This window comes from Drosophila guanche, unplaced genomic scaffold (genome assembly GCF_900245975.1).
Source record: "Drosophila guanche unplaced genomic scaffold, DGUA_6, whole genome shotgun sequence".
Classification (NCBI taxonomy): Eukaryota; Metazoa; Arthropoda; class Insecta; order Diptera; family Drosophilidae; genus Drosophila; species Drosophila guanche.
The window spans coordinates 6841438-6857179 of NW_022995745.1; the positions used below are offsets into that span (position 1 = coordinate 6841438).

A 15742-nucleotide genomic window follows, 5' to 3' on the forward strand; every position below is an offset into this window, starting at 1 on the left:
TCGAGTACTTGTTGTCGTTGGGTCCAAACGGGACCCATTTGGTCCAAAATCTGAAAGAAATGAGATAACATAACAAAAACCAATCCAAAGTGAAGCGATCTCGGTATATAATTTGATTTCAATAATTGCTCTGCTATCATGTGAGCTTTTGCGTTCTACTTGATGAAGCGGGCATTCTGCAGTTGCTCTACGACGAGAGCAATGCGTGCATCTATTAAACTACTTTCGCCATGTGCCTGTGAGGGTTCGTTCAATGTGTTATCTTCCACATCCATTTCTTCGTGGTTATCCTGCTGTGTGTTTTGCATGATGACTTCCTCACACTGCACACCGTAGTAAGTCATTTGCTCAACGCTATCAGTGTCATCATCTGATATTGCCAGCATTGTGGGACTAAGCGAACTCATCGGAGAACTTCCTCCGACACTCTGCGAAAGTTGATCTTCAAACAGAACTCTGCAAGTGGTTCTCTGCGAAAGGCCGTACACTTCCGAATGCATTTCGTCACTCTGCCAATCGTCAGGCAGCTCGAATTGATGGGAGAAGTCGTCGTCGATATCTTGAGTCCAATTGAACCTTGATTGTGGGCCTAAAAACGATTCAGAGGGACCAGCTGAGACATCAAATGCCATAGGCTCGTGCTGGCTATGGCTCTGCAGTGATTCTTCGAATTCCTGGTAAGACAGCAGCTCGAAATGATGGGAGAAGTTACCCGCGATCTCGTCATCGATATCTTGAGTCCACTTGAACCTTGATTGTGGGCCTAAAAACGATTCAGAGGGACCAGCTGAGACATCAAATGCCATAGGCTCGTACTGGCTATGGCTCTGCAGTGAATCTTCGAATTGATTGTAAGACGTCATTGCCTCTTCGTTGCTTTTGTCTTCCCTCAATCTGCGGAAATATAATCTTTAATCAATTACACTTACTTAGCTTACTACAATTGAAACCACCTGCAAACGTTTGCCCTTTGTTTTTGCACAATTTTCTGCAGCAGGCTGAGAATTTGGGAGACTTGAGACTTGCCTTGAAATGTACCCAAATGGCCGAACACTTCCGAATGCATTTCGTCACTCTGCCAATCGTCAGGCAGCTCGAATTGATGGGAGAAGTTACCTGCGATCTCGTCATAGATATCTTGAGTCCACTTTAACCTTGATTGTGGGCCTAAAAACGATTCAGAGGGACCAGCTGAGACATCAAATGCCATAGGCTCATGCTGGCTATGGCTCTGCAGTGATTCTTCGAATTGATTGTAAGACGTCATTGCCTCTTCGTTGCTTTTGTCTTCCTTCAATCTGCGGAAATATAATCTTTAATCAATTACACTTACTTAGCTTACTACAATTAAAACCACCTGCAAACGTTTGCACTTTGTTTTTGGACAATTTTCTGCCGCAGGCTCATCTACCCATATACATATGCACGTGCAAGTGTCGCGAGAGTTGGGTAATCGTTTATATTTACGCAGTTTTTACCTTTTATACGCCAATTTGCACTTTTTTTGCGCAGTTTTCACAATTTGCAATGCAAATGCAACAATGTCCGTTTCAGCACTTTCCAACACTTCTAATTTGTTGGCGATTTTTCATTGGTTGAAAGTTGAAAACGCGTAAAAGGTCGTAAAAGGTCGCAAAAAGTATTAAAAGTATTAAAAGTATTTACTTTTGAGTATTTATTCCAACGTAATTGGCGGGAACGGTATGTAAATAGGAAGAATCTTGAACATTACGATCTTCAAGACAATACGTACTTGATTTAAAGCAATACAATTGAGAGGAAAAACAATAATAAAATTAAAAAAAAGTTTTTTAAATTGAATTTTATTTAGTTATCTGATCGAGGCACTAGGCGAGTATTTGTCAAACATGCTTCCGGGCATTTTTGATGTCCTGACCTTTTTGTACAGTCTCTGCGCAAAAGCCACACTCTAGGCATACGTATGGCTTTTCAATAAGATAGCAAGCCTTAGTTCGTCGTATTTTGTTGCTGCGGAACTTGCCGCAATGATCGCAGTGTAGGTAGGAGCTAGGTAGCGGGTTTTTCACACCTGAATTTGTATTGGAACGCAACGCTCAGTGCTGTAAAATGGCAGCCGGCGTTGAGTTGATTGAGGCTGAAACTTATTGGAATCGGCTTGTGGCGTGGTGGGGTGGGTGCTGTGGAGACGCGGCTTTGGTGGTATTACCCATTGATTTCCTTGGTTTTCGTAATCACGGATTTCCCCACACACAGCTTAATTTTGCTGCAGCTTGCTGAGAAGGGGAGGATTTGTAGGTGGCACCGATTGCGAGTCGTTGGAGTATAATAAATTTGTGTGTGCCACCGACAACCTACACTCTCACAAATTAATTAAAATGATTGGCCCGCTCCGGCGAATGCTTGGCTGTCCCTGCCCCTCTTCCCATGTTCTTCGCCTTGCTGCCAGTTCCCTGGAGTTGCACCCATACGCGCACACGTGCCACAGTTATGTAGATAAGCGTGTGTGTTGCAACTGGCGGAGATGAACGCCGTGTGGAATGTTCACATGCTCGGGAAGCGCTCGACATTGGCGACGTGTCGCACGCAATTAGCAAAGTAAGCTTAATGTGGTTTCACTTGAATTACTTGCGAGTGGAAGTGGCTCTGGCTGTGGCACTGGGGCAGAGTCAGCCATGGGGCATTCCTAGATGGCGCAGCTGCCGCACGCTCTGTCGTGCTCTGCCGGCTCATCAATTGCGACTACAGCAGACAGCAGACAGCAGACGGAAGACGGCAACTGGCAACTGGCAACCGGCATCCGAGGCGGTGCCACACACTCAACTTCATTTATTTTACTCAAATTTCAAACTGCAACGAATGCACTTGCAGCGGCAGCATTAAGGAGAGAGGTGATGGCACTGCCACTGGGACTACTCCTGGCTCTCGCAATCCCATGGCAATTCCTCGGTGTGCAGTTGGCGGTGGAGGTGGTAGTGTGGCGTGTGGCCCACAAACACGGCCATATGCCATCGATTTTGGGCGATGCGCCAGAGAAATACCAGGACCAGGCCATGCGATAGAATCGCATCCGCGGTGGCAGGTCTGTTCACTCAATTGCATATTTTGCAAACCAGTTCAGCGTCCCAATTTCGATTTGATGCTTGTCTGCCTTTCGTTCTGTTTTATTTTATTGCCTGATCCTCTGTTAATTGTTTAGGCTGGTGTTTTCCAGCAACACAAAATATGCGAATGGGATTGCAATTTGGTTAGTTTTCAGCATTCCCAATGGGTTGTTACTTTCTTCAGTTTTGGTGGCCATTGAGTTGCTGTTGCTTCCTGCATAATGGTTGATGTTTGCAGTACAAAGCCTCAGTTTGGACTCCCAGTCCCACTCGATTCTCGGATTGCTTTTGGTTCCTTCCTTTTGGTCCACACCTTAAAGTGTTTCCAGAATCACTTTTCGGGGTGTGTGTGTGTGTGTGTGTGGAAGACGAAAGTGTCACACACACAATTACACTCATTAGTCGTCGCTTTTTGCTCAGTCAGCCGACAGTCATGCCTTAGAATACAATAGGGAATAAAGAAAATTCTTCTAATTGTCGCCCAAGTGCACTGTCTCTGTCTCTCCCTCCCTCTCTCGTCTGTCTGTCCGTGACTTCTCCTTATTTTTGTCATTATGCATGCAGGAGCAATGTACAATGACACACGACAAGGGCAGACTTGTAGTATTTTTTGTTTTTAAACACTGAAAGGGAGTGTAGTCCAAGAGCAGACCCACTTTCCGGCGATGGCCCTGCCCTGTCTGCGGCTCTGCACGTTTGCAATTTGGACACACCGCTTTTTTAGGCTACGTGTTTCAGTTCCTGGTACTTCGAAATTTTCTCACTTTGATTATACTCTGCTTCGGCTAGAGTTGGGCTGGAGAGGGGACATTAATGAAGAGCACAAACATCGCTCCTAGAAGCGTTTAATTTTAGGCATTTTATTTAGATCTTAGGCACTTTAACTGAAATGAAAAGTATTCAAGTGCTGGTGGTCAATTTTATCCTCACGACAAAAGAAGAAAGTGCACATTTGCCTAATGAATTTTATTCGAAAATTAAATAGCGCGCTACTTTGGGTAATATTTCCCCCCGATATATCCCCCCGATATATTTACAATATAGAAATTGCTTCTCTGACTATCCCCGACTCTAATGTCATAAGTTTGGTTTTTGTTTTTTTTTTTTTTGTAATAAAAAAGTTTAAAATCTTGTTGAGTGCTTTGTAATTTTGACATTCTTAAGCTGCGCTGCTCTGGAAGTAAGTGAAGCATAGCTCTATGCTGTGACGAATATTGGTTTGATACGATAATTTGCAGCACTAAAAAGGAAAATGTATAAATCGGCAAACGCTCATCCCCACACACCGGTCATCAGTGCATTGTATATGAAGGATGGCTGCACGTACTCACACTTTGTGAAGAAGACGATACATCTATCCGGCGTCCGCTTGGAGCAGGGAAAGTCGGCCCAACTCTGGCTAAAGAGCAAAAGCCAGGAGAGAGTGCTGGCCAATATGTCGGAGCGCACTCCGAAAGTTCCCCTGGACAGCGAAATTCACACGGGCGACAAGCTTTATCTGGAATCCAATGGTCATGTGATTGTAAATCTAAAGGGAAGCATGCGCGACTTCGACCACTCCAAGGGACCCTTTCGCATGGATGATTGCTTCAAAAACACCATAAAGTGGGTGAAGTGTGAAGTCCCCACTGAAAACCCATTCGTATAAATTTGTCGAATTGCACACACTTTCCACGCACTTGTACCAAGACACCACAAATCGGCATCATATCAATCGATCAACACAAAATCTCATATACAAAAATTTGAATACATGAAACCTATCGAGATTACGAATCTATGGGTGGGACAGCCCTCCTTGCGGGATCAGCAATTGTGCCAGGCTTACTGGATGCAGAAGTAATATTTCGGTGAAACCATTGAACTATTGAATACCGTCTAAAGTTAAGTCCAAGAATGGTTCTTGTTTATTAAATTGTACAACATTTACAGATTCCTCCCATTGAACGGCTTTCCAATAATGATAAGTTTAATGATTTAGCTTGTGTGATCTTCATCAGCATGATGCTCAAGAGACGAATGACGAATGGGTGACTGGCTGGGGGACTGCTGCTTCGAGGTATCCGATATCGATTGCCAGTAATTTCTATTTGGTGCCTTGATTAGGCCTAGCGATTGTGTTTTTGATAGTGTCCAAGTACCTATATAAATCTGACATTTCTGTATGGGATGAGAGGGTACAGAAGAATATAATCGAATGTTGATTTGGTTACGGGATGGGGTCGAAGAACGCTTACCTTTGTCATGGCGTTTCTTGGCATCCTGTAGGGCTGTTGAGCCTGGGAATTGGAAAACTGCCATTTGATTTTGTTTGGTATCCAGCTCACGTGGGAACAGAGGCTGCAGACTGGGCGGCTTTGGTTCGCCCAGATATTGCACAGGCAAGTGCGGGGAGGAGGGACCGGGCGATCGGGAACGTTCACGTCTATGCCGGGTTGAATTGTGGTGGGACGATGGGTCAGGTTGCCTGCGGCTGTCGAAACGACGACGAGATCCACTCGATCGGGAACGGGAACGGGAACCGGCATTTTGTTTTTGGAACGGCAACACCACAATATTCGTGTCACCGACTTTTCTTCCGTTCATGTGATCGATGGCCCGTGTGCAGTCGCTTGGGCATACAATTTTTGTATTTCGCTCCGACATTTTTTTTTAAAACAAAACTGAACTTCACGCACTGGTTTCTGATGCCACAATGAAAATATTTAAAGTTTGACTGACAATATGTGTTGATGGAGAGGCAAGGCACACTTTGGTCGTTCACAACATTCGTAACCATCGAAAATGGTTTATTCTTTTGGCATTTGTTTGGGTGCCGCATGTGGTAAATGTCGATTCCCTTAAGCTGGTCACCACACGTAACAAAAATATTACAAGAATAATTAAAGCACAATTTTAAAGCCTCCTTGGGAAATGGATATATTTGTGAGTCCACTAGCAGTTGAACGGCATCAGACCATGTTTTTTTATTGTATTATTCGACTCAGTTCGGACATTCATGGGACATCGCAATCACGTCTAAATAATCGCTTTGCTCGGCTGCTTACAAAGTGATGTCTTTGTGTGGGTAAGTGGGAGCTGTTTATAGGCTGCCGGCTCGCGATCGCCAGGACCCAGTGACCCAGGATGTATAGGTTCTTGGTGCAGTCCTTGGTGGACTCGCTTCCCTCAGGGTAGTCACATGGTAATGGTAATATTTGGTCATATTCTGTATGTAGTTCCATGAATTTCAGCCTTATCTTAATGTTAGATAATCTTTTTCCAAAGCTACCTATCAGATCGATTTGCAGTAATTTTCAGCTGGGAGTCGCTTTGCCCACTTGGAATATAGTCAGGCAACATTCCGTGGAGTGCTGTTGTGTTGGTTTGCTGCAGTTGGTGCCGTTTAGTGCTGCCATTACCTCTGCTCCCTGGCCATTTTCCTGGTTTAGCTATTGAAGGGCATTTTGTTGGCCCTTGGCCACAGATTTGCACGAACACTGAAGCACCATTCGCCCGAAAGCGTATGTTCATATGTATATATGAATGTATGTAGGTACGTCAGGTGTATCTGTGAGTGCTTTGCTTGGCAGGATGTGGATGGGAGGTCCGCGGGGAATCTGACGTGTGAGCTGCGTAAAAATGTTCAAACATTTGAATATATCTGCGTTTCAGATGTGTGCTCGCATTTTCTCTGTCTGTGGGTGTTTATGTATGGCAATCCGAGTAAAAATTACATTAGTGGATGGATCACAGGGAGCCGCGCACTCAGCTGACGGCTGGATTCCCAACGAGGGAATCAAAGTCATGTTTGACAAGGAAACTCCATTAAAAATGCAACTTTTGAATATTCCGGCGCTGAATGAGCAAACAAACAACGAAACAACTGAACTGAATCACCGACAGCCACAGCCACAGGCACACCCACAGCCACAGCCACAGTCACGGATAAAGCAATAGCAAAAGCAACAGTCTGCCCGTTAATATTACTGCTGGTTTTTACAGCCAAACTTACAGCTGGACGCGGCCACAGTTGGGGGAGGGGCACGTAATGTGGCAGCCTTTTTTGGTCCTCCCAACCCCCAACCCCACAAGACTGTGTTGTCTTTGTGATAAATGACCACTCCATAAATTTTTATTTCTGCTCAATCTCAATCTTCTGCCCAATCTCTCGAGCGAACTGCGTCGCCGTGGCACCGGACTTGGCTCCGTTTCCATTTCCCTTGCTTCCTTCTTGTCGGCGGTCAGTTTTATGGAGCCCTTTTCCGCAGCCAAGTTGTTTTTCAAAGTATCGCAAAGTTGTCTGTCGTGTCGGATAGAGCAGTACGAGATTGAGTACAAGCATTCACAAGTATGAGCACCCCGCAGGCGAAGAATGCATGCAAATTGATTGCAGTGCCTGGCGGAAGGGGAAAGTGGGGAAACCAAATAAATGAAAGTACTGGCCATTGACATGCTCATTGCCATTTTTTGTTGTCTACCGGGTTGGCCCTGCCATAGTCGTTGAAGTGTTTATTGTCCTGCCATAAGCATCGATGTCCATAATGAACAAGATGTAAACAAAAGACAAACTTGAAGACGTTCGGACATCCCAAATGCTACAAAGTATAACAAAGGTGTTCCGTAATAAGTTTTTTCTTTGATGACGCGTGGTGGGTTCAAGATTGCGAGAGGCGAGTGTGTGTGCCAGTCAAGGGCAGGTAGAGGGAATTGCGCGAGAGCGATTGCTAGATCGAGCAACGCAAAGAAAGAGAGTAGCAAAGGGAAGACGCGAGAACGTAGCTGTAACTGCATGGGGCTGCTGCTGTGCGGGAGCGTACACGAACATAGATTACAGTGGGCAGTGCATATGAAAAAGTATGTGTAATATAATTAACTTTGCTGCTTCACCACTGACTATAGTCTATGCATTACTGCTTGAGACACGTGTGTGTGTGTGTCTTTCTTAGAGTAAATAATAAATGTTTGGTTTTATTTAGTACAAAAAATACTTTTACAATCAATTATGTTGTTCTAGGATGGAGCATCCCAACGAGTCCCTCACTCCCACTGTATTGCTTAAGAGTCCAACCCACCCTACACGCTTAACTGTATTCTTAAGTTCGTTCGCTTTGTTGCTGTTTTTTTAAGGCACTCTCTAGCGCTCGCTCTGTCCCTCCCTCTATCTTTGTACTACATATCTGAAATTCAAGAGTAGTTTATCATATTATCTTGTTGTTATCATACTTTCTGCTCTCCTCGCTTCATGCATTATACAGCAGCTTCATCCACTCTCGATCTCAGTTTAAATCGGTGTTGCCATAGAAGTTTTGAGTCATTTGTAGTCTTCTGGGTGACTCCTCATGGTGTCGTCCGGCCAGCGGTGTCTTCCTTCCCCACTGCCCTGATATGTCCTGCTATGTCCTGCGTTTCCATTTCCTTTTCTTTCGATTCGTTTCGCTTTTCTTCTGTGGCGTGCGGCTTTCTTTTATTTTTCGCTTCTCTCTGTTATTTCCAGGACGTGATTGGAGCCGGGGCCAGGCGGTAAATTGTAAGCAGACGTTCAACGCACGTCTGCGCCCATAAATCAATTACAGAGCTCATGGAAAAAGCCGCCACTGCCACCGCCACCGCCACAGGGCGTGGCAACATCCTACAACTGTCGATGGTGTGTGTGCCGCTCGTACTTTTAATGCTCCCTAGATAAGGATAAGGCCTTGTGAAAGCGAAAATTTTTAACGCAATAAAGAGCAACCTGCACTAGCCCGGGCTCACGAAAATTTGAAAACTTTTTTAATACTTTGTCTGTCTGTCTTCCACGAGAAAAAGCCTTGAGAGCCGAGAGCTGAGTCCTGAGTCTTGAGAGGTGGCAGCAAGCCGCAGGCCGTGGCAAGCTGCTTGGATTTACCGCATTACATGCCAAAAACTATGTGCATACAGGGAAACTTTAAGTGGAGGCGCCCCAAGATTCCCAATAAGCTTAAACAGTTCCTGCAATCGCGCGGATGATGGCGGGCTGATGCCTGTGCAGGGGGTGGGAATGAAGATACGATAGTTTTGGGTAAAGTCATCCGCTTGGCTGCTTCCATTATTGATTGTTGCCCAAATGCGTTCCGATCTAAACAAACATTGCCCCAGATTCGAGTCGTGGTTCCTCGCCGCCATTATTGATTGATTGACGGTTGTGCTGCTGCTGCTGCTGCTGCTGCTGCTGCTGCTGGTGGTGTGCCAGGACTCACTGACTGACTGAGTGCCTGCTCGTCTGACAAATTGTCGCCTTGATTGATCGCATCATCGTTTGCCAGACATTCGCTGGCACTTTCCATTTCAATGGCAGCTTAAATATTCAGGGGACTCCATCAACTGCTCTGCTCAGCTCAGTGCTGGTATCTGCCATCTCGACTCTGTTTAATTCTGATTTTACATTCATCTTTAATGCAAAATGCGTTAATCCGAATATGGTTTATTTTACACTGAGAGAAAGTCAGCTCTGTTCACTCTCTCTGAATCTCTGAAGATTTGATGGCTGCGAGCCAGTGTAGAGACAAGCCCTTGGAACTGAACTCTTGACTGCTGTCATCTCGCGAGGATTGTGACTTCCAATGCAGCCTGTAACCGTAACCTGCAATCCGGCATCCGCATTGATTTGCAAATTTTCAGCCTGACTTCAGATTCGTGTCACAGAGGCAGGGAAGGGCAGCCCCTTCCACTCCCACTGCTGCCATTGCACTTGCACTTGACATCCCCATGGCCTCATTCCGGCCAGGCAATGTCAGCGGCTTTGAATGGGTGAATGGGTGAATGGATGAAAGGGTGGCAGTGCCGGCCAGCTGGTGCTCTGCCTCTCCCTCTCTGGTGCTCTCTCACTTATTAGTTTGTGATTGGATGGATGCCTTTTTGCGGCATAATGCCGAGCCGTGGCTAGCTGCCACTCGCCGTGGCATTACTCCAGCTTGTTCCTGCTACTTGTGGCTTGTTTCTTGTTCCTTGTGCCTTGTGCCTTGTGCCTTGTTCCTTGTCGAAGCCATGATGATGATGCCACTTCATTAGCGACCCGCTCCGGGACAGAGACTCAGGTTTAGATGAGTGCTTATGAAGGAGGCTCCAGTTTCCAGTCACCAGTTTCCAGTTGCCACTTGCCAGTTACAGGTTTAGCAGCATCTCCTTTACCCTACTCGTGCTCCTGCTCCTACTCCTTCTACTTTTCGCCTTCTCCTCCTGCTTTTTGCATCTGCTTCTGTACTTCGTCTCTGTCTATCGTTTATTTGCGCTTGTTTTCCCCCGTGCGGCTTTATTATTGTGTTCTGTGCCAATTTCCGCTGCCGACAAATGCGTTTTGTAAATAAAATGTCAAAAGGATTTTCGAGACGAGAGCCGAAGGAGCAAAAAACGAATCCCCTGTCTGAATGGGCTGGCCAGACGTCGAGCAGCAGCAGAGTGGAGCTCCAGTCGGAGTTGGAGTGAGCAAGTGGCTCCTGTCATCTTTTCATTTGTCGATTTGCCGCCATACAGGGTCTCCCATTTCTTAGGAATTTTTTTGTTTTGCACTCTGCTTATATCGTACGATGTAATTACTCTTAAAAATATGCTCAGTTTGCCACGGATTTGTGGTGCCCCGAGTAGGGGCATGGCAGTTCCTCTTGGGGTGCAGACACCCTGTATGTGGGCCGTTAACTTGACGCGAAATTCTCGAATGCCAGAACAGATGCGGCCGCCTGCCTTTAACTTCAGCTTAACTCAAGGAAGGAATTCTGTCCCCTACCCATCCATACCCTGCTGGGAATGGGAATGGGTGTGGGTGTGGGTGTGGGTATGGGTGTGGGTAGTATATGCCTCACTTCGATTTTAGAGCGCTTTTCTTTGTGTGCGCGAGTGTGTTTGTGTGTGTGTGTGAGTGTATTTTTAGTTCGATTTTCGGGCCATGGCACGCCCCCATACCCACCGGGGTCCCCAATGTCTCACTGCCGCTGGCACATTTATTGCCAAACGCATTTGCATGTAAATTATTGCATTTGGACGTTCCCTCAAAGGAAATGGCAATGGAATTATTGCCGGGGCCATAATCATCAAGCAAGGGGCTGACGGGGGCCTGGTGGCTCAGGAACAGGGGCGAGCTCCAGCGGATGTGCCAGGATGGGTTCGGGAGTTGCAAAAACCCTTTCGAGCATTGAAAGGGAATTCAATTTCAGCTTCAACAAAACAACCGAAAAGAAACGAGTTTTCCTGTTGTTTCAAAATAATTTCCAGCATTTTTTTTGCAGCATTCCAAGCACCCAAAGGAATATTTCAATACCAATAGGACTGGATGGAATTTGCAGACATTTATATTGGGAAACAAATTAACACTTTAATTAGATAACCACTCATTAAATAATTGTATGCACATAGCTAAAGGTTACATCTGAAATGATATTAAATCTAAATATATTCAAACACATCGTGTAGAAATCTGAAACTATAAAATGAGCCACAGAGCCATTTATTTTGCAGCAAAGATCTAAATAAATTTGATGTAAAAATCCAATCAATCTTGGATATCCGAAAGTCCACATTTATTTATGTGCCAATTATTCCCGACAGAGTCCACAAATGGAAATGCATAAATTTCGGCAACACTAATCAAAGAGAAGAGACCCTCCCGCACCCAACCGCCTCTCCCTATGGCTGCTGTATTTTTGCGATAGTTAATAAGAAATGTGCAAGCAGATGTGGAAAGGTCAAAGTAGCAGTGCAGAAACATTGGATCGGTTGCCATCGATGGGATACAGCACAGGCAGGATACAGGATACGAGTATATCCAGCCCCACATTCTGCTTTGCATCTGCTCCTCTGCATTGCTCTGACTCTGACTCTGGCTCTGGTCTTTTCTGAGCTGTGGTTCTGGTTCTGGTTCTGGCTTTGGCTTTGGCTATGTCGTAAGCCAGAATACGTATAAACGATAAATGAAATGAAACAATTTCAATAAAGTTTTGGGTTACAACGAAATGCAAACCCGGAAACGGAAACTGCAAAACGAAGTAAAAGGCAAATTACATTGGACTCTGTGTCTGTTTTTGTGTGCTGTCTGCTGTGTGTGTGTCCCTTTCCGTACACGTGTTTGGGTGTGTGTGCCTGTGTGTGAGGATATGAAAATATTGTAAATGAAAGCAGAGAGCCATGTAAATTGTGGCCATAAAAAGCCACAAAAGAACTGAGAGTGAGACAAAGTGGAAATGTTTAAAATAAACCCAGGAATGAATGCTAAAATGCATAATATTTGTACCCTCACCAAAAGGCCACTATAAATCCGGCCAGACTTTTGCCACAACCTCTCTTTCCCGCTCACTGTTTCACTGGTTAAACACATACGATCAATATCTGCTCCACCAAAGGGGGTTATCAATGGCACTGCAACGGGTGTGCAGGTGCTTATCGAATAAAGCCAGTTGTAGAGCTTAAAACGCGTATTCAAATGGAGTGATTAAGTTAAATTCAATGCAGCAATCCCTAAATTAATTTACCTTAAAGAAGAAAGTCAGAAACTATCAATGTATGTCCGAGTGTAAGTGCATTCTGTCTTCGTTTTTGCGCTTACATTTTTTGCAGATAATATCTTTTAATCACAGCTGTGTGGAAAATGCTTCGATGACCATGAATCTGTCACTGAAATAATATTAAATGCAAATAATTCTGCCAAAAGGCTCTCTCTATCGTCCACACAAATATTACTCACACGCAGTGTGTCTATTGCCATGGCAAAAATTACTCATACGCAGCACGACAAAGGCTGGACACTTATTAGCAGCTCGCACTCACTTCTTGGGAGCAATTTACCAAGAAACAATGAGGTTCAAGACTGGGCGACGACAGCTAAGAGGACAGCCTCAATTATCGGCCATGGTCCATGGACCATCTACCTGGCCCCTGTATTGGTTTGTTTGAGTTGGCATTTGGGTTATGCATGTCTGATATATGCGGCTTATCGAATAATCTGACCAGATGACAGTTATGCAATCTGTCTGCCGTAACTCAGCTCCTGTTTCTGCTCCTGCTACTCTTCCTCGCCAGAGTCTCTCAAATTCTGCCTCCCACTGCGTCCCAATGCACAGCTCCAATCACAATACCCATACCCATACCCATACCCATACCCATGCTCATCTAATGAATGCATTTGGCCAAGCCAAACATTCCACGGTGGAACATTGAGGCGAAGGATGCTTGAAATGTTGCTAGGATATGACGAAGACATTATGCGGTGGCTGGAAGGTGGCTGGAGGGTGACTCTGACTGTGACTGGAGCGGCGGTATGGGGTGGCCACGAGGTGGATGTGGATGTGGATGCGGATGTGCGTGTGTGGGTGGATTTGGTAATGCCCAATGCAATGCAATTGACAACAATGGCAGCGAACGGCTTAGAGTGAAGACTGGAGATTGGAGATTGGAGAGTGGGGCAATGCAAAATGCCGACCGGAAATGGGGAACACACACACACAGCCACAGGCACAGGCACAGACATTGGGATGTGTGAGCATTTATCCAGCAAAGATGTTGAAAATGGCTGCTGGACTATTTCTTAGCTTGAAAGCCGAAAGTTGACGCTGTAAACGGCAGGATGTGTGTGTGTGTGTGTGTGTGTGTGTAAAAGGGACAGGGTGCATTCGAACGGATAACCATTCCCGGAGAAAATTGCTTCAATATGCGTTGTGCATTAGCCGAAGTCGTTTTGCGTAAGTGCGCGATTTTCGAACTGCACGCCAGTCCCCCTCGACATCCACACACATCCCCATGGACACATGAGAGCCAACCCGGTTGGATATCCTCCTGCAGGCTGTCGCCAGCTGTGCCGCATCGGACGCTGCATCAGCAGAAAATTTCCTGAGGCAAGACGCCATCGATGCCATGACCATTCCCAATACTTACCCTCCTAATAAAGCTCTGACGATGATGATGATGATGATGAGGATGATCACTGAGATGGCAATGATGATGCTACTGCTGGTGGTGGTGGTTGCCTAACGCAAAAACCTTTATTCAAATTCAGCATTTTCATGGCACTGGCGTAAAATGATTTTATTGCTTCCTGACTGAATGACTTTTACAACCTCGCCTCAGATTCGCATTGAGATTAACCCAAATCGGCTGCTTCCTCCGCAGCATTCAACTCCAATCCAATGCTTCTGCTCTGCCACTGTAGCCCACTCACTCCGACCAAGTTGCCGCAAAAGAAGCCGCTTCAAATTCAATCAAATTTCCGCTGACCCCATGAACCGAGATGCGTTGGGGCGTAAGTGCAGATTTTCTGACATTTCAGCGCGAAGGTGTGGCAAATAGCTCCGCGGCAATGGGAACACGATCCTTAGCCGTATTCCGTAGCCCCAAATAAACGCATCCAAACCTCATGGAACGCAATTAACTAATTGCAAAAAGGAACGGAGAGCCACACTCCACCATTTACAATTACTGGGCCTGGGCCTGGGCCTGGACTGCAGTTTGCAATTGGTAAGTGGACCCAAAATTTTGGGTTTTGGCAAACCCATAATGATGGCCTTTGTGCACCGCCCGTACACATTGGCCAAGGAGCTTATCATCATGACGATAATCTAGTGGATTTCGGCATGTGCAACCCGAACCTAATCATAATCTCTATCGTAATCGTTGTCGTAATCGTAGTCGTCATTATTAATGTGGCATCGGCATGGTGTGGCATCATGCATTCATGTCTGTAATTATTGTCTGTGAATGTTTTGCAATTGCATTCGTTTTGAGGTTTACTTTTGCGGCGGTAATCACTTTGCATAGAACGGAAATATATGAAAAACCACACTTATTATCCCTGATTATGATGTGATTATGCAAGCCCCACGCCTCTGTCTGTGTGGGTGTTTGCCTGGGTATGGCTGTAGCTGTGGGTGTGGGTGTGGAAAATGTGCGTTTAATGAGGCAACTACAGCAAAAACAGCTTAAATTCGAACTAGCCAAGACAAAACTAGTGGAAAGAGAGACCAAAACTCAACCTTCTACATACGTACATGCATACATTTTTAAGGCCGCACCTTCAGGTGAGAGAGCAGCAGAATTTAAAGTCAAAAATAATTTAAGTAGCGCGTGGCAGAGCTGCTCCTGCCTCTGCTCGGCGAGGATATGTGACCCATAATCCAGAAGCCACTCAAACTGCTGAAACACTTAATTTGGCCGAGCAAACTTTTGACTAGCGCCAGTTGCAAATGCTGCACGTGCCCTGCGTCCTGAGCTTGGGCTGGGTTGGATTGGGTGGCTTGCCCCCAAAATGAATGTCTATTCGTGGTAGGCCGCGGGGTGGCAGCTCGGCTGGCAGCTGGGGTTACGAAGTGGCCTCGTTTCAGACCTCGCTGCTCGCTGCTGCCATTATGCTCATCAGCATCGGCATAGTACCCCCCCCTCACACATGGGCAGGTAAGTGCTGCTGCTGCTGCTGCTGCATGTGTGGCTCCATCAGTCTGGCTTACCCGACCATTGGCCAGAGCCCACGTTGGCCACACGTGCACACTCTTGACCTTTATATCAATTTAAGCGAGCCCCCTAAAACCATAATAAATTATTGCCGTTTGTTTTGTGTGTCCGGTGAGCGAGTGCCTCGAATGTTATATCAAATGGAGAACTGAGAAGCACACAGACCAGTGGCCAGGTTGCAGCTGTGTTCCAGGAACTACTGCATCCGTCATTCTATGTTTTTTTTTTGCATC

The 15742-nt window shown here is 45.8% G+C and overlaps 2 protein-coding genes across 2 annotated transcripts; one reads left to right on the forward strand and one right to left on the reverse strand.

Annotated features, from left to right (window-relative positions):
- The first annotated feature begins 4204 nt into the window (after positions 1-4204).
- LOC117581192 (39 kDa FK506-binding nuclear protein-like) lies at positions 4205-4800 on the forward strand. The gene is made up of 2 exons (XM_034268154.1): positions 4205-4263; positions 4322-4800. The coding sequence occupies exon 2, from the start codon at positions 4336-4338 to the stop codon at positions 4729-4731; it is 396 nt and encodes a 131-aa protein (XP_034124045.1). The 5' UTR covers positions 4205-4263; positions 4322-4335; the 3' UTR covers positions 4732-4800.
- Positions 4801-5006: 206 nt separating this feature from the next.
- Positions 5007-5723, reverse strand: LOC117581210. The gene is made up of 2 exons (XM_034268182.1): positions 5321-5723; positions 5007-5243 (listed from the first exon to the last, which is right to left on the reverse strand). Exons 1-2 carry the CDS (start codon positions 5609-5611, stop codon positions 5061-5063), a joined length of 474 nt encoding a protein of 157 aa, XP_034124073.1. The 5' UTR covers positions 5612-5723; the 3' UTR covers positions 5007-5060.
- Positions 5724-15742: the final 10019 nt, after the last annotated feature.